Source organism: Silurus meridionalis, chromosome 26 (genome assembly GCF_014805685.1).
Source record: "Silurus meridionalis isolate SWU-2019-XX chromosome 26, ASM1480568v1, whole genome shotgun sequence".
Classification (NCBI taxonomy): Eukaryota; Metazoa; Chordata; class Actinopteri; order Siluriformes; family Siluridae; genus Silurus; species Silurus meridionalis.
The window spans coordinates 6837698-6857119 of record NC_060909.1 but is presented as its reverse complement, the minus strand read 5'-3'; the positions used below and the strand labels follow the sequence as shown (position 1 = coordinate 6857119).

The following is a 19422-nucleotide window of genomic DNA, read 5'->3' as shown; positions in this document are numbered from 1 at the left end:
TAAACATAAATAAATCCATTTTATAAATTATCTTAAATTTGATTTAATAATTAAGATGAGACGTGAACCAGAATGAGCTCTGTAGTAACACCATAATCTTAACTGGAAAATGGTCTCCAAAGTCAGCTAAAACACTGAAAGCTATTGAAAGCTCTTTCGAACTGTTATAACATTGTTGCGTAACCATAAAATAGATAATGCGTGCTGGTCATTTTGACCTGGGGCTATGTGTAATCTGGCTGTTGGTCAAGCACAGATGATTCCCAGCAATGATGAATGCTCACCACAAAAAAACAGCATCACATGACCAGCATGTTTTCTATAAATTTGATCTCTATGGGATACACTGATTGGTTCAAGAAAAATGCTGATATGATTAAACAAATTCTGCATGCAATTTCTACCTCAGGTATTGAGACCGATTCTGATCCGGATGATGTAAGTGATCAAAGTTCAAAACCTATTAAAAAAAAATATTTTTTAAATCAGGCAGTAACTCTGGCTTTCTTATAGTTTATGCTATAAAAGTAGAGGTAGCATGTTTTAGTGGAAAATGAAAGAAACCTATATATGCAATTTTCTTTTCACTTCTGGAGGTAACCAGAATGTAAAATGCTAGAACGTTAGATGTGGTTGGTATATGGGCAAAAGTGAAACATAGTTTAGTTTAGGAAACCTTGTAATTTTCAGAACGTCGAAAAGGGTTATCCTAGGCCGGCAATTATATTTAGTTGAACTACAATTAGCAATGCATTCCCACCCATTCCTCTAGTGTGTGACTTGCAGCTGTTTCCAGACATCAGATAGTCACCTGCAGAGTTCCACACTAGCCGCCATGTCTCTATGAGCACACTGGAGTCTAAAGGTTAAAATGCCAAGGCCTAGTTTGCCAATCACAGCTGATCCACTGTTAGAAGTGGAAACTAACTTTTCAAAGCGTATGAACCACACCCATGACTTTGCAAGTCACATCCCGCAGTGGTGAAATGACTCCCTCTTTAATTTTCTCAAACCCTTGCGCAGGATTGAGTAATGAGAACACACTGCGAGTCACATTTTTGAATAGGGCTTAAATGTTCGGGAAATACCTTGAGTGACTCACTGGGGAATTTAACATTTTCCAAAAAGTCAAACAAGTCCCTCTTTCTCAGCTCTTTGCCCATTCAGCAAACAGAGCTCTCCTAAATGTGTACAATAGAGATAATTCAGGACGCTGAAAATAGAAGGGTTCAGTTTTCAAACGCTCCTCTTTATTCCCCAGAAAGAGAAGAAGCTAAAAAGGGGAAGAAAAAAAACCCACAGATCCTCTTTGCTTAAAGCTAGTGGTCAGTTTCCCCCCCCCCTTGTTACCACTAGCAGCATACTCCTTTAGCTACAAAGCTAAAACTAACAAGACTAAGGTTTGCTTTTGGATTTGTGTGACGAATGGAGCTTTCCATAAGGCAGGAAATGTAATCATGCTGGAAAATTTTGGAAGCTCTGCCAGGATTCCTACAAAACACTGCAATGAAAGAAAAGATTCGGATGGCGGTTAGGAGAAAAGACGTGAATGAAAGTGACAAAAGTGGAAGTGAAAGAGTTATTTTGAGGTGTGGTGTATAAAAAGCTGCTAGTTTTGTAAATATTTCATCAGTCCAGAAAAGAACAGTCATGGCAGAGGGTAAATGATTTTATTAAGCAGTTTTTTAACATTTTTTTTTTAAATTAAATAAATAAATTTAATTTGTGATGTGATCATAACTTATTTTATGTACTTTTCAACCTCTGAGACAGTGTGGTCACAAACTAGACACAGCACTCCACAATAGTATTCCGATAAACTGCCCAAAACAAGGCTATCATATCTATCATATCTATCATATCTATATCTATATCTATATCTATATCTATATATATATATATATATATATATATATATATATATATATATGGAACCAGAAAAACAGATGCAGCAAGAGCAAAAAAAATAATAAAATGAAGACGATATTGCAATTATGCAATGCAATGATGCAACAGATGCCAACACTCTTATCTAAACCCACCAAATGTTCACATGTACTTTTAAAACAGAACTAAAAGGTTAGAGGATATCCTGATAGAGGAAACGCATCAGCAACAACTTACTTTTTTTTTGCTAAATTGAAAAGCCTTTGAAACTGAAAGCAGGCACTGTTAGACATACCCTTATCAGATTATTGCAATAAACTCTTTTCCTAAACATAAAGCAAAAAAAAAAAGTAGAACCAGTAAAGAACAATGCACCAAAGTAGGTACATTTCTTTTTAAAGTGTGTAACTATTTTTGCGTGTAACAGTGCTATGGTTGTGTTACTATTCATTATCACTAATTATGAATCATTATTTTTAGAATCGATTAGTAGGTGGGTTGAGACTACTAGTCAATTCCAAAGTCCCTCTTTGTCCTGCATAAACAAACTGGACTAAGCACAGCTGTCCTCTTGACCACCACACAAATTAGTTTTATTTTCCATTTAAAGTAAAAAATTGTGTCGTATTTTTCCCCCCAGAAATACTCACTCTAACAGGCCTTAACTTTTTCTTATGCTTTTTTTTATCCTCTCACTGCACTATACAAGGTCATTTTGCTTGTCACCTGCATATGACTCTCTTTATCATTCTAAATTAAAAACGTATGTCAGCCACACAAGCTGATTAGCAACTGAACAACCGTCTACTTGATAAGACATCATTCCAAACCATCACTGATCATATAATATTATGTAACTAATGATATGGAGAGCTCAACACAGCAACACATTTTTTGTGATGCAGCCAGGACACAGCTGTTTTACTGACACGATATTTTAAACCATGCTAAGCAGGTTTATTTCCTCATCAGGAATGGTATGGTTACCTCGCTGACCTGCTGTTTCACTCATTTGTTACTCCCTGCTGTTAGGCAGATGTAGGGTGCTCCTGAATAAACAAATATTTTCCCACAGAGAATGGAATGAAGTGTGGTGGGATAGTCCACCTGTGGACCAAATGCATACTGAAACTACCTCTGATGTCTACTTAGCCAAAAATACTAACAATAAACCTGTACAAAATAAAATAAAGCAGTTACATTGGGACAAAGAAATGTGCAATGATTAAGATTATTCATGTATGTGCAAATTCGAGGTATAATTTATTCTTTGTAAACTAGAAAAGCAGTCTGCTTCCAGGCAACGTGTCATTAAAATAAATAAATAAGGCACATTCGTCAAGCAATAACTTGACAAGTAACATGAATTGGCTGGAAGTTTATGATGTGAATACTGTATGAATTGTATAGCACAATGACGATCCTTAATGTCACTGCCAGATGAACCTCTGTACTGTGCCTGGACAAGTTCACTCTTGGCAACAAGTCAAAAGGTGTGTGTGTGGTTTCCAATAACGTTCACAGAAACTTTGTTAAAATAAAATCTCTCAGTAGTAAAAGCAGAAGTATGTACTTTTACTTTTCACTGCGACATAACATTACATTTATAGGATTATTAGGTATTTTTCTACAGGGAACTCATATATTATATAATCATCCATTCAGCAATCACTAGAAAAAACTACAATTCTGGAATTCAGATTTTTCTGCAGTTTACACTCAATGGTATGAATGAATGAATGAATGAATGAATGAATGAATGAATGAACGAGCAGGTTCAGTCACAGGTGTTCCACTGAAAGTGTATGTACTGTATCTTTAAAAATAATTTAAGGTTTATTTTCCACAGAAAATTGAAGGACGTCATAGGTTTAAAATAAGCAGCAAAAATTGCTGGGAGAGATCTTGGTTGCTTAGAGTTCTTGGAAAAATTGTGGGACCCTTAAACTACAAAATGTTGATGTTATGCTCATCTCCAGGACCAGTAACTACAACAAATCTATTCAGTGGAAAATCATAGGAGAGAAGAAAGGGTCAAGAGTGTTAAGACTTTTAATTAAGATGGTCGTGACACAGTGAAAATGTGAGATCGCTTACTGATGTAGAAGGTGTTAGGTGCCTCTGTATCTTCAAATTTGAGCACCAACAGGCTGCTTGTTTTTTCGTCATGACGGAGCCACAGAGAGACGCCCAGGATTACACATCCAGCCAGCTAAAGAGGGGGAGAGAGAGAGAGAGAGAGAGAGAGAGAGAGTGAGAGAGAGTGAGTGAGTGAGTTAGAAAGAGAAATTAAGAGTCTCCCTGCCATTCTCTGTCAAAATGATCCTGTGGCAGAGGGTCAATGTTCGAATTTCCGCTTGCCTACAAGTATGAAACCAGCAATGCTGACGATTTCTAAACATGAACTTTAGCAGAACTTTCCCAGATTTCTTTCTTTAGAAAAAAAAACTGCTATGTTGGTATCCTTCTATCAGCAGGTTTAAATGACCCAATGATCCCGCTGTTCTGTTATCTCCCTGTTATTTTTCTTTCTTTTCGATAGTCTTGCAGAACTTTGTATAAATAAGGAACACACACATTAAGCCCTCTGTGTTTCTCTTTCGGTTTAAGATCTCTGCATTTTTAAGAGCAAAATGGAAAATTCTGCCCAGAGCCAAAGAAACACAAAATGGGCAATTCTGAAGGTGGGACGCCCTTATTTATATCTGGAAAAAAAGAACGAAAGGTCAGACACTCCATTAGACAGTTTTAAAGTTTCACTACAACGAGTGGTATTGTGTGAGTGGGGGCTATTAGAAGTGGGAGAGGGGCCTCTGTTTCTAAATAAATCACTGTCACATCAAGTCAGGATTGTGCACTGCTGGGGCAGCTGGACCTCGTCATGAGCATACAGACACTGTAGAGGAATGTAGGACACAAATAAAGGAGATCAGAGACAGTCCAGACCCCAGTGGGTGTTCACTACATGAGTGAGTGAGGGGAGATGCAAGCACACCAGTCTCAGCAGAGAACTGGGAATGGCAGGCTGTTTTCAACAGGAATTCCACGCAAGTTTGAGCTCTTAGCAAACAATACAGTAAACAAAGAGCTGTCAACTTAGTCTCATTACATTCTCTTGCATTATCTTCACTACATTATAGGACCCAGTCAAGCCTTCCGATCATCATCTGTGAACAGCTGCATAATGAGTTATCCAACCACAGGTCATATCCAATGGGATTTCCAGCTCTTATATGACATATAAACTGAGAAACATGCTGGGAAGTCAAGATTTTTTCCCTCCCAGGGTATTAGCGATAATCCCAGTATTAGCATGTTGTTACACTGTTTAAACACAACCAAAAACATTAAGAATTTACATGTTTTCACAGTTCTTTTTCCCCATGTTTACAACATGCTCTGAACTACCAGTACAGGCAAGGCTAAGTTTTAGAACTGAGAATTGCTAAAATGCAGGGAATGCTAAAACTTTCAAAAGTGTTTCTCTGTAAAACAACAAAAAATAATTTGAGCAAAAAAAAAAAAAAAAAGGGATTCATTCTTGTAATCTGAACTGTTGCAATGCCAGATTGCTGTCCGCAGAGAGGGATAAAGTTCAACTACTTCTTTGAGAGTTTGAAGCCGCCCGAGTAAGTGTCTGTGGGACTGATATAGAGACTTTCTTAGCCTGCACCTCCCCCCCCTTGCTTGCTCTCCATTTTGGGCCATTCCAGAGCTCAGGCAACCCGTTGCTCAGTGACCGAATAAACACAAGGTCTACCGAGAACTACACTCATCTTCAACAACAAAATCATTAAAACCATGTTTAATCATGTCCTGATTATACAGTGATACCCAAACTGGGGTGGGGGCTTTCCTGTGCCTGCTTCACTGTTAGTCACAACAAAAATCAATTCTCGAAATCTAGTCAACAAACATGCAATTATGATTACAGGAAACTGGAAATAAAATAAGAAGCACAGGGAAAAACTTTCTACATCAGGAATAAATGACTACACTTCTGGAATTTTCTATTATTACACCCTAGCTAGCTTTTTGTGTGGCTCTTATACGCTCTAAATTTTCCAATGTATGCTTTACATTATGGCTTCCCATAACTCACACATGCACACTCCACTCACACACTCACACTTACCACTTAATAGCTGCATGCTGCCCAACTGTAACTTTAGCCCTAGGCGTAGCGTAATTGTACATATCCAGGAAGCCTTAATAACGACTGGGGTAGAAACGGCAAATTTCCGAGTTATCCTTTTACAGTGACCAAGTCATGTAACAAAGCCTAAACCTTTAGTTTCAATCGCCATCCTTTTTGTCATCCATTTTCTAACTCTGATTACCATTTTCAAAATATTTCCACTGTGTCTTTCTGATCTCTCTCAAGAATTTGTGTATAGATCCTGTTGAATGTTTTGAATGTTTTGAAAATGGACAAGTGAAATTCTGTTTAAACGAATTCAACGGTGAAATGTTTGAAGTATTTAAATGTAAAATGTTTCCTTACGTACATCCTATAACTTCCCAAGTTTACATTCAATATTACTCAAGTGAAGTATTCAAGCGAATACTACATCTACACTAATCGAGATAATCCAGCATTTCGTTTAAAAACCCTTCCCCGTCCACACTCGTTTTTAATCGTTTTCCAAAGGTTGCTCTTCCACACTAAACGCCTGAAAATGCTTACATCCCTAAAAAACCCTTATATGACACGCTTCGACCTGCATCATTTTTGGCCGGCGTTTATTTACTTTACAGCTCTTTGCAACTTTGTGTCAATGTCGAGGAAAAGCACCATGGCATGACAAAAAATTCTTCATTGTTTTCGAAAGCTTCCGTTTTCACAGCCCACACTGCAACGCAAAAATGTGTTTTCAAATCTTTCCACTTTGGAGAGCGTTTTTAAAAACAGCTATGTTTTTGTTGACTAATAACGCTGCCTCAACAAAAAAAAAATTGCGTTTCCACACGAAAACGTATTAGTGTGGAAACACACTCATTCACACATCATGTGGGATAAATAGGCTAGCTATATAACTCATTAATTATTCATGTTGCTAACAATGGAAAAGTGTTTGGACTGAAAGTGAAACATGTTTCCCTTATCACTGTGCTGAGATGAGATAAGATGAGATGAGATGAGATGAGATAACATTCTACATCCAGAGAAGCAATGAATGGATGTGTGGTTTTTCTTTCAACATCTTTGTCAATACAAATGGGTTATTAATGGTAAATAGTGAGATGATGACTTTACTTATGCATTATTTATTCTATTTATTGGTCTACTGAGATTAAAACCTTTTCTAAATGGTGAGAGCTGGATGAATGATGGATGTAAAATATGAGATGATACAAGGTATTAGATGATTGACCTCTAAGTGGATAAAACAAAATGGACAGACACCGGTTTTTCCAGTGAAGTATAGCACTTTGAACTGTCTTTTACCGAGTGAAGGAGAAAGCTGTAAGTGTATACATTGATCAAAATTTTCTGAACATGCTGGAGGAAAGCTCCCAGCTGCCGTACAACTTAAAATATCATCCAGGCAATAATATTCCCCTCCCATTTTGTTTTGGCTCATAGTTAGATTTAAACCTGAGAGTATCCTTTTCTTAACCACTATATAATAAGCCAGTAATTACATCCCATTACCGCACACTTGCAGAAACACCCAGGTGATGGAAAGTGGTCAGAAGTCATTCATTTAAAATGCGAGGCGATCTACGGCAGCAGGACGAGGAGTAATCACCGGGGCGAAAAGTAGGTGGGAGAGTGAAGCTTGAAATGAGAGGTAATCAATGATGGAGACTACCATAGCAGAAAGAAATGGTGCTATGTCCCTTCTTTCATCTATTGTAAAACTTCTTATTCGTTTCTAGTCAAAATATTTCCAAGCTGTAACATGATTATCTGTGTTTTTTGTCTCATGAAGGTATATTTTAGCAGGAATGCAGTTGATCTGTAGTCAAAAATGGGCAGAACATCTCATTTTTAGCAGAAAGCCATCTAATTTGTGGTCACATGGGTGGTCTGAAACCAGCTCTGTCATTTGGGTGACCATACTACGCCATCAGGAACTTAAAAACGACAACACCCACATAGGTAACTGTCCAGAAGTACTTGGGCAATGGAAATCCTGAATGTAATACAGATGAATTGTACTACAGTGAAGCTGAGCTAAAACCAATGATGCAGTAAAAGTTAGTCAGAGCTGTGTCATACTTTGTAGCCTCCTACATCCTATCTTTAACAATATTATTAATTTAAAATCTTCTTGTGTTCGAAAAGGCAATCAGTGCTGCATTTACATTTACAGAATCTGGCAAATGCCCATCTCCAGAGCAACACTAATCTCATTTGCACAGCTGAACAGTTGAAGGTTACCCGGCCTTGATCAAAAGGCCAACAGTGCCAGCATTATGGGGCTGGGATTCGAACTCAGAACCTTCCAATTAGAAGTGCAACAGCTTAAACACAGAGCTATGACTATACCACTTTCAGTCTTGAGTCTATACTTCTTCTTGGTTTATTAGCATATTACATAATAGCTCTTAATTTTAAATAGAGGATGCAGCCATTTTGGTCAAAGGTATTAGATTAAACAAAAGATATATATACAGAAATTGTATGCTACAATTACAGCAATGTTTCACTCACTTGCATTTGAACGTAATCTTTAGTCTAATTTTACAGACAGTGTGCTATTGTGGTAAGCCAGCGTAAACACGGTTTCCTGCTATTGTACAATTTAAATAAGGAAGTAACTGAACAACTGTTATTCAATACATAGTGCGGACCATACCGGTGTTCGCTTAAAGCAAAGCTACTGGACCTCAATGTTTTTTGACCACTTAACCACCCCAGGTTTAAAAAGAAAAGTTGAACTGTAAGAACCCACAGGTGTTCATCAGCTTAAGTCCTTTAGAATAATTTTCTTTCTTAATACATGGTGGGAAGCATAATATCCTATTTCTGCTGAAAGATGAGTACATCGCCATTAGGCAATCCTGTGATTGTTGAGTCAGTTTGTGTAAAATGGAGATTCCTGTTTCTCATCTCCATTTTACACAAACTGACTCAACAAAACCTAAGAGACTAGATAATCACTATTCCCTGTTACGCCCAAGCCAAATTGTTCTTTTTCCAAAATTGAAGGTCATAGCAATCACCAAGATGAATGTGCATGTCTGCAGTAAAATAAATATTTTTAAAACAGCCTTGAGCTGGCATGCACCATTTTCATAAAATATAGGGTGGGCTAAAAGTCCTACGCATAAAGTGCAGGACTTCCTGAAGCAATGCATTTTTGGATACCCTCTCAATTCTGGGAAGTGCCATCTATAACGAGTTTGATGGGATATTAGACACTCCCCTTCTGGAGTCTTCCTATTCCCTACCAGAGTCACAGTGAAAGCTATTTCTACCCTGTGACTCACTGATAGGGGTTTGTAAAATGTCTGGCATGCCAAAGCTTAAGCTCAAAGCAATACGACCACAATTCCAATCTGACCACACCTCAAAATCTTTCATTTTCTATCTTGAGAACCCGACCATGATTTTTATTTTTTAACACAATAGGTTTTGAATTTATACATTTTCTTTTTTTTTTTATTGCTTAAAGAGATCGAAGACATTTCTTTTAAACTTTAATCTATAAAATTAATTATTTATGCACTGTACATATCCATTAGAAAATCGTATCCACCTGTTGGGAGATAAGATCATACAAATCTTCTTAGCCACAATTAGTCTCAAGCTTTCCTCAGGGAAAAAGTGCAGACAAAAGATAAATGAATGAACTCCATCAGTGGTTTAGACTGATGGGTGCAATTGTATTCTGTAATGCACTGTAGCAATCACTGAATGTATGATCAGAGAGCGTTGCCACAAGGCTTCTTGTCTCTTCCTGTCTCTTGTCCAACTGTGAACATGTTAACCCCTTTCCACTGTCTAGGAAGATTCCATATATTTTTTCCAGGAAATGTAAGCGATTGTGCCAAAAAGTTTAAAAAAAAAAAATCACAAAAACAGTGGCATTCAGCTTTACGCACAAATCAGAGATAGCTTTTTGTGGGAAAACTGTCTCACACTCTGAGGTCTTTTTCATGTTTGGTAATTTTCCACAGTCCGACTGATGACTCATAAGTCTTCAGACAGAACATCTGGTCACAATCAGTCATTTTAGTAGGAATTGCCGATACTGGTTAATGGCTAGTTCATTATTTTGACCTGTTCAAGTCACAAAAAAACACATGTGGGTGGTGGAGTATGTATTTACAGGACTGTAGTGAAAAAAGGGTCTACCAATCCTTTTCACACGTGCACATTTTAAAAGAAGTGGTGGTAGGGGGAAAAACAATACTTCAGTCTCAAAAGTGAAGTGAAAATGAAATACAACCCAACCATTCGGGAATTTCTGATGCAGCTGCATGATGCCCAACCCGAGTTATGTCTATGGGGGTTCATAACCTCAATATCACACCTACACTACATGTATTACTGTAACATGTACAACACAACACCCACATTAGGTTTTACAGATAAAACTCTTGCTGTTTTCTCCTTTGGCAAGGATGAAAACTGGGTGCGTTTCTTGATGAATCAACAGCTGCAGGAATGTAATTGAATAAATGTTCGACAAATGACAGAGAGCAGGCTCTCTATAATGTTACCCCCAGCTATATATAGTGCTTCTAAACCGGTTATTTTCATTTCGGTTTTGTTTTTGGAGAATGAAAGCCCAGGACACGACGTCGCCCATGAACAAGATAGTTATTACAGTCTCGCAGCCTGGCTGTAGTATGAGCTGGAATCTGACCGCAATGTGTACATTACACAGACCAGTCCATCACGGGGCGCGCACATATACCCGCTATAAGAGCTCAAATACAATATAGCCTATATTTTCAGTTGACTTACGAGGACACTGTTGCTCACGTAACAAATAATATATTATATATATATATATATATATATATATATATATATATATATATATATATATATATATATATAATTAAAAAAAACATGCACTTACCCAGAAAATAAAGTTGAAGAAAAACAGCATGTATTTGATGCATTTGGTGCAGCCTTCCACTCCCATGGTTGCGGGTTTTTGTTTTGTGTATCGGTTTCCTTTAAACGACCAAAAAACTGTTAAATCTACACCGATGAGCACAAGACAAAACTCGGATTAGTAGCCTGTCTGATAGCTGTGCGTGTGATAGAGTGTTTGTATGTGTGCTCCTCCGGAGAAAAGAGAAGGCAACACCCAGCTCCCCCCCCTCCCAGGGAAAGTGGGACAGTCCAAAAATCATGGCGTCTGCATACACAGTCCCTCCATTGCCCCCAATTAGAAAATATAGCTTCAGCTCTTCTCTTTTCTCAACCTATTTTGACAAAATCAAAGGAATTATTAACAGTTTTGGTATAACTGGGTCCCATACATCCAATGAAACAATGTTTACAGACTTTTGGGAAGCCTTTGTCTTTGTCTACATTTCTAAATAAGGTTTTAGATGTTTTAATTCGAATTGGATCATTTTGGGAATGGTTCAACAAAGAGCCCTGAAAGTAAAAGTCCACCCTGAAAAAACATTGCATATGTTTATTTTAATACGTCCTCTATTACCCTCAATTAGAAAGTATGGCTTCTGCCCTTTTCTCAGACAAAAACTGTTGAAAAATCTGACCAATATGTCTGGGTCCCATATATTCACCATTTATCAGACTTTTGGGGAGCTGTTCTCCTTTGTTTAAAACTACAATTAGGGTTTCACATGTTTTAAACCAAATTGTCCCATTTTGGGGAACAGTAAAACAACGAGCCCTGAAAGTAAAGTCCTTTTAAAAAAATTTTTAATCTTTGTTTATTTTGGAAAAATAAATGTCATGTGCTTATTCCCATGAGAAATTACAGATTGTATCCCGTGCTGACGTTACATAGGGTAATATTCCTAGTGCAGTTAAAAATAGGGATCGCAAATTATTTTATATAATGCAGGTTTTTCCAACAATTACATTCATTTCTTGTTCTCAGGTCACACACACGTGCATACACACTGTCACTATTCAAAAAGACAGAGAAAATCAAAAAGCATAACTCATATATCTTCCATAAATATTAAATAAACAAAAATCATCAGTTTTAAGAGTTATTTTGTTGAACATATATCACCAACTGTTCATTAATAGTCTCACATTATATGGAGCATCTGTCCCTCTGTTACAAAAGAAACAATAATGGATTAGAATATCTGAATTAATATTAACCTGAGATCTCAAAACTCTGGGCTTCTAGTAGTTCCTAGAATAGCAAAGTACACTAAAGGTGGTGGAGCTTTCTTACATTTAGCTCCTAAACTTTGGAATAGTCTCCCTGACAGTGTTCGGGGCTCGGATACACTCTTCCAGTTTAAGTGCAGATTAAAAACGTATCTTTTTAGCAAAGCCTACACATAACATACGTCACATATCATAAACTTGTGCTCCAGTACATCTGATCAAATGCACATTATCAACTTGTGCTGTTAATATCATGAACAGCAGCTCCACTAATTTCTCTCCACTGCTTCTCTTTCTCTCCCCATCACGAGGCATCCTGAGGTTTGGCCAGCTCCAGTCACGTCCCATCTCATGAAGATTATGGACCTTTGAAGAAATAGATGCGGAACTCGCAAACTTCACATACCACCCAAAGATGTACTAGTGCCAGCTGGACCCCACTTCATGTGTGGAGTTTGACATTTGACCTCCTGGAGTGTTTAAAGGCTCTGGCATGGAGAAGCTGGTGTTGGATCTGTGATGATCAAAAATGTTGAGCTATTTTATGAGTTGCTCAGTAGCTCCTTGTTTTATAACCACAATGACTGTAAAAGGCTGTAGAAAGAACATTATTTATAATCTTATACTCCAGTACTCATGTTAGTTCTCACTCTCCAGTGTTCTGTATTGTTTAAAGATTAATAATCACACTCTTGGTGTTACCCAAATGAGGATGGGTTCCCCTTTTGAGTCTGGTTCCTCTCAAGGTTTCTTCCTCATAACATCTAAGGGAGTTTTTCCTTGCCACAGACGCCACAGCTGCTCATCGGGGATAAATGAACACCATTTACATTGACTGTTGATTTCTGTAAAGCTGCTTTAAAACAATGTCTGTTGTGAAAAGCTCTATAGAAATAAACTTGACTTGACTTGACTTGATTCATGTTACAACAGATCGACCTGTGCTTATACAAAAATAATTAGCTAATAATTAACCAATCAGATTCAAGCATTAAAACACTGCAGTATAGCAAGAAGTCAAATATAGTGATAGTTTAAAGAACAACCAAAGAGAACATCTAAATACTTTCATATTTTAATTGATCTATCAACAGCAGCAGAATACACAAGCATATGTTTTTATTGTAATCGTGTTGCTTTAAAGTGTAGAATGAATTAATATTTTAAGACACTGAGGCTTATGTAAGTGAAGTAGGTTTTTAGGGTAATTCCAACCAAGGCAAATCTTTTGATTCATAACAATTCCATGGCTCCCCCTGGTGGCGCGTAGCTATAAGACTTTTAAAGGAAAGTGTCCAAAAGAAAAGAAAAGAAAAGAAAAGAAAAGAAAAGAAAAGAAAATAAAAGAAAATGAAATAAAATGAAATAAAATAAAATCACTTAAGTAATCTTAATAATGGGGGTTATGCAATGTGTCCTGGGCCTCAAATGTAGTAGCAAGCATGAATGCTTGCAGCTTTAGAAATAAATTGATCTGCAAACACTATAAATATAAAATGTATACAACTTTATCATTTAAAATAATACACATCAAAGTAAAGTGGTTTATATTATCAGTTAGTATCTGGGGTGTTGAATGGTGAAGTGGTTTATACTTATATATATATATATATATATATATGGTGTTGTGTCATTCACCAAAGTGTATTATTTAAAAATGTACCACAGCTTGCTAACATCTTTTTGTTGATGCCTTATTACTAGCCTTGAAATGATCAATAAGCCACTGGCTGGATACAAATCTGAATACAAAGCTGGAAATTATTCAGTAACAGTGTTTTTTTTAGCAATTATTTCTGAAATCTTTATTAACTCTTACAATTATTATCCATCTGGAGCCTATTGTGGGAACACTGGATATTGGGAATGCTCCCTGAATGGGTTGTAAGTCCCAGGGTAGCATGTACCGTCTCTAGGTTACAACCGTAACCCTAGTTCCCCGAGGGAACGAGACGCTGCGTCGAAACGCTATGGGAACGCCCCTGCGTGACCGCGCTCTGAACCACGTGTGTAATCTGACCAATAGGCGTTTGGAACGTGACGTCATCAGCGGGCGACGTCGCGTAAACAGGAATCTACAAATGGCTGCGAGATGGACCAGACGCTAGCTCCTGCGAGAGAAGGTAAGCGCCGCAGGGATGCAGGAAGTGTGGCACGGAGACGCAGCGTCTCGTTCCTCGGGAACTAGGGTTACGGTCGTAACCTGGGGCGTTCCCCTTCAGGAACTCGAGCTGCGTCGAAACGCTATGGGAACGCCCCTGCGTGACCGCGCTCTGAACCACGTGTGTAATCTGACCAATAGGCGTTTGGAACGTGACGTCATCAGCGGGCGACGTCGCGTAAACAGGAATCTACAAATGGCTGCGAGATGGACCAGACGCTAGCTCCTGCGAGAAGGTAAGCGCCGCGGGGATGCAGGAAGTGTGGCACGGAGACGCAGCGTCTCGTTCCTCGGGAACTAGGGTTACGGTCGTAACCTAGAGACGTTCCCCTTCAGGAACTCGAGCTGCGTCGAAACGCTATGGGAACGAGTGTCCAATCACGCCACACTGACCAGACCCTGCCTAGAGAGTGAGGGCCTCGGCACCAGCACGCAAAACAGAGGAGCCCGGGGTGGCTCTGAGGTCAAGGTCGTAGAACCTGACGAAGGTCAGCGGGGTGGACCAACCCGCCACACACAGATGTCCTGGAGTGGGACTCCAGCGGACCAGGCCGTAGAGGCCGCCACACTCCGGGTGGAGTGAGCTTGAACCCCAAGCGGTGCGGGGAGGCCAGAGGACTCGTGAGCCGACACAATCGCATCCACAACCCATCTGCTCAATGTCTGCTTATTGGCCGGAAAACCTTTCCTATTAGGGCCATAGCAGACAAGCAGCTGCTCCGACTTCCTCCAAGGACTCGTCCTGCGGAGGTAAGTATCCAGTGCTCGCACCGGACACAGTCGGTGCTGTCGCCCTGGTCGGGGCAGTAAACGGAGGAGGGCAGAATGCCTGCAACACGACAGGGCGTGAGGGAGCCGAGGCACCTTAGGCACGTACCCAGGTTTCGGGTAGAGAAACACCTTGGCCATGCCAGGGGCAAACTCCAGGCGAGACGGGGCCATGGACAGAGCCTGCAGATCCCCAATCCTCTTCAGGGAGGAAATTGCCAACAGAAAGGTGGTCTTAACCGACAGAAACCTAAGGGCCACATCGGCTAACGGCTCGAAGGGGGGCTCAGAAAGAGCCGCCAGCACAACAGCCAGATCCCAGACAGGCACTCTGGGTCACGCCCCGGCCGCAGCCTCCGGGTGCCACGAAGGAAACGTGTTACCAGTGGGTGTCTACCAGTGACTGCCCGCAGGCGGGAGCCATATGCCGCGATGGCCGACACGTAAACCTTCAGGGTCGAGGGGGTTAACCCTGCTGAAAACTGTTCCTGTAGGAACCCCAGAACGGACCCAACCGGGCAGTTAACAGGATCCAGGCCACGGTGCTCGCACCAAGACGTGAACAGTCACCAGCGTGTGGCGTACGACCTCCTCGTGGAGGGAGCTCTGGAGTGGAGAAGGGTCTCTACCACCTCGGTGGAGAGACCGGCTGCCACAAACCGTGCCCCCTCAGGGGCCACAGCCACAGCCTCCACAACTCTGGGCGGGGGTGAACCAGGGTCCCGCCCGCCTAAGAGAGAAGATCCCTCCTGGGTGGAATCTCCCACGGAGGGCCCTCGAGTAGGGGCACCAGATCCGCAAACCACGGCTTGCCCGGCTATCGAGGCGCCACCAGGAGGAGACGGACTCCCTCCTGGCGAACCCTTTCCAGAACTCCAGGAGCAGAGCGATCGGGAAGGCGACAGACGTAGCCTCGGCCACGACTGCACCATGGCATCCAGCCCTAACGGGCTGGGTGAGAGAGAGAACCAGAGGGACAGTGCGAGGTCTCCTGGGTCGCAAAAGATCCACTTGGGCTCTGTAGAACCTCCGCCATACCAGCTCCACCACCTCGGGTGGAGACGCCATTCCCAGGCCTCGGCCCCTGCCTCGACAGGCGTCTGCTCTGACATTCAACCGACCCGGGATGTAAATGGCTCTCAGGGACAGGAACCTGTCCTGAGACCACAAGAGGACCGCCCGTGCTAGCTTGTACAAGGCGAGATCGGAGACCCCTGGTGGTTGATGTAGGAGACTACCGCTGTATTGTCCGTACGGACCAACACATGGCGATCTCTCAGGTCCGGGAGAAAGTGTTTTAACCCCAAAAACACCGCCATCATCTCCAGGCAATTTATGTGCCACGAGGCGTGGGCGCTCCACAAACCCTGGGTGGAGTGGCTACTCATGACCGCTCCCCACCCTGTGAGGTAGGCGTCCGTCGTAAGCGTCACGCGACGACACGGAACCCCCCACACCGGGCCACGGGACAGGAATGTCCGGTCTTTCCAGACATCCAAGGCTCAAAGGGCACGCCGCGAGACCTTGATAGTGCGATGCGGGTTTCCCCTGAGGGAGAACCCCCTGCCCCGGAGCCACCACTGGAGGGGCCTCATGTGCAGGAGCCCGAGCGGAACTATGCTGGATGCTGCCGCCATGAGCCCTAGCAGCCTCTGGAACTGCCGTACAGTGAGTGGCTGGCCTTCCCGCACCCTCCTGACGGCCGTTAGGATGACTTCGACCCGAGCAGGCGACAACTGTGCCTGCATCCTGGCCGCGTCCCATACCACGCCCAAAAAGGTGGTTCTCTGTGCAGGAGAAAGCACGCTCTTTCTGGCATTAAGCCGAAACCCAAGCACCTTCATGCAGGAGAGGACGACATCTCGATGCCGAATCGCCTGGTGCTCCGAGGGACCCATGATCAACCAATCGTCGATGTAATTCACAACGCGGATGCCCTGAAGCCGCAGCGGGGCCAGTGCAGCATCGACGCACAACGTGAAGGTGCGGGGTGAGAGTGCCAGACCGAACGGGAGGACCCGATATTGGTATGCTATGCCCCCGAAAGCAAACCTCAGGAACCTCCTGTGTGCAGGAAGGATGGAGATGTGAAAGTATGCGTCCTTCAGATCTATAGTGACGAACCAGTCCCCGGACCTGATATGCGTCCACGACCCCTTGAGGTGAGCATCCTGAACCTGAGTCTCCTGAGAGAGCGGTTCAAGGAGCGAAGATCCAGAATGGGACGCAACCCCCCATCCTTCTTCGGAACAACGAAGTACGGGCTGTAGAAGCCTGACTCTCGAACCGAGGGGGGAACCACCTCGATGGCCCCTTTCCCCAGGAGCGTGCGTACTTCCTGTTCCAGGACCAGAGCCTGCTCATGACCCACCAGGGTGGGACACACCCCGTTGAAACGGGGAGGAGAGGACGCGAACTGCAGTGCGTAACCCCCTTCTATGATCCGCAGGACCCACCGGGAGACTCCTGGCAGCACCTCCCAAGCTGCCAGAAAGTTCCTCAGGGGAACCAGCCCCTCGGGACTGGCCTCTGACCCACTCAGAGCAGCTGGGGCGGGGCCCTGCAGCTGAAGACACCTCGAAAGAGGCGGCGGGGCTCCCCCATCCGTACCGAGACTTTGGGCAGAAGTGGAGGAAGACACCCGCTGGAGGGTGGCCGCGCTCTGAAGCACATCCTGTGGCAGAGTCCACGGCCCGGCCTCCTGGTGGTGCGGGGGAGGGACGTGGCACCGTAGCGTGAGGCGAACTCCGCCCCCTCGACCGAAAATCGTCAGGATTTCCGCACCACGGCCCGTTTGCTGGAGCCGAGGGTGACCCTCAGTTCAGCCCGCTCCTTCTTGGGACCCACCCGCGGAGACCGGGTGGCGACGCTCTGTTTCTGTGCTTCGTGGTGCCCGGAAGGACCAGGCTGGGGCTGCCGCCGACCAGCCCCACGTGACCGGCGAGGGAGGTACTGCTGAAACGCCGCCGACTGCTTCTTAGACTTTGAAACCTGTTCACGACCGCCGTCACGGCGTCACCGAACAGACCAGGAGGAGCCATCGGTGCGTTCAAGAGCACAGCTCGATCCTTGTCCGGGAGGTCGGACAGGGTGAGCCACAGATGCCGCTCTGTGGCTACCAGGGCCACCATGGACCGACCAACGGCCCGCGCCGTGTGTTTCGTGGCCCGAAGGGTTAGGTCGGCAGCGCGACGTAACTCCTTAATGTCGGTGGCCCGGGCTAAGTCCTCATCAAGTCACGCAGCAGGTCAGCCTGGTATGCCTGCAACACACCCATGGTGTGGAGACATCCCGCAGCCTGACCTGCTGCCGCGTAAGCCTTCCCCACTAAAGCCGATGTAGCACGTAGCGGTTTAGTAGGGAACACCGGAGCCTTTAGCGACGATGCTACGCTAGGAGAGAGGTAGCTAGCTAGCGTCTCTTCGACACGCGGCATCGCCCCATAGCCGCACGCCTTAGCCCCAACCACATTCGCGTAAATCGAGGAGTGGTGCGACGAAGCACGCGCTGAGTATGGGGTTTCCCAAGAACTGGACACCTCGGCGTGCAGATCAGGAAAACGGCAGGCCCGGCGCTGAGGAAGCGACACAGGACGCAGAAAACGCTCATCCAGCTTACTGGGTGCGCGCTGTCTCTGCTGCTCCACCGGCCAAGCTAGATCCAGCTTAGCAACGGCTCGTGTCATGACCTCGAGGAGCTCCTCGTACAGCACAGGCTGAGAGGGCTCCACGGGCTCGCTAGCATCCATCAGCTCACCCTCCTCAGAGAGAGACATGTAATGCCGCTGCTCGTGCCGGGAGAAGAAGCAGCCATCGGGCCTGCTTCCCCAATAGAGCCGGCTCAATTCAGCCGACGAAGCTGAAGCGGACTCATCCGACTCCAACCCAGCCGCTAAATCGGCCTGCGAGCCCCACGAGCGCCGGCGCCGCTCGCCTCGGCGAGGCGGGACCGAGCCGCGAGGAGAGCTCCTCTCAAAGAGCGCTCTCCGGGAGCGAAGCGGCGACAGCCATGCGGCTACAATGAGAGCAATCGACTCCCTCGAGAGCCGATTGTGCATGCTCCACTCCCAGGCAAACAACGCACCGATCATGCAAATCCTTACCGGTAATAAAACGCGGACACGGATGCACGCACTAACAGAAACCCTGTCTGCCAGCCATCACTCGACCAGAAAAACACAGCGAAACAGCGCTTACCTGAACGAGCAGAAAGCTAGCGTCTGGTCCATCTCGCAGCCATTTGTAGCTTCCTGTTTACGCGACGTCGCCCGCTGATGACGTCACGTTCCAAACGCCTATTGGTCAGATTACACACGTGG

General features: G+C 43.6%; 1 protein-coding gene and 1 long non-coding RNA gene across 2 annotated transcripts in view; one reads left to right on the top strand and one right to left on the bottom strand.

Moving 5' to 3' along the window:
* cd81a (CD81 molecule a) overlaps positions 1-12263 on the bottom strand; it is a 29359-nt gene extending 17096 nt beyond the window's left edge. The window contains exons 1-2 of the mRNA XM_046840221.1: positions 10929-12263; positions 3985-4099 (exon numbers count right to left, since the gene is read on the bottom strand). Coding sequence (XP_046696177.1) covers positions 3985-4099; positions 10929-10994 — 181 coding nt within the window. The 5' untranslated portion in view covers positions 10995-12263. The remainder of the gene's footprint in view (positions 1-3984; positions 4100-10928) is intronic.
* LOC124379711 lies at positions 341-10827 on the top strand. Its single transcript, XR_006924485.1, has 3 exons — positions 341-438; positions 7557-7682; positions 7824-10827. It is a non-coding gene; the product is annotated as an uncharacterized LOC124379711 (long non-coding RNA).
* Positions 12264-19422: the final 7159 nt, after the last annotated feature.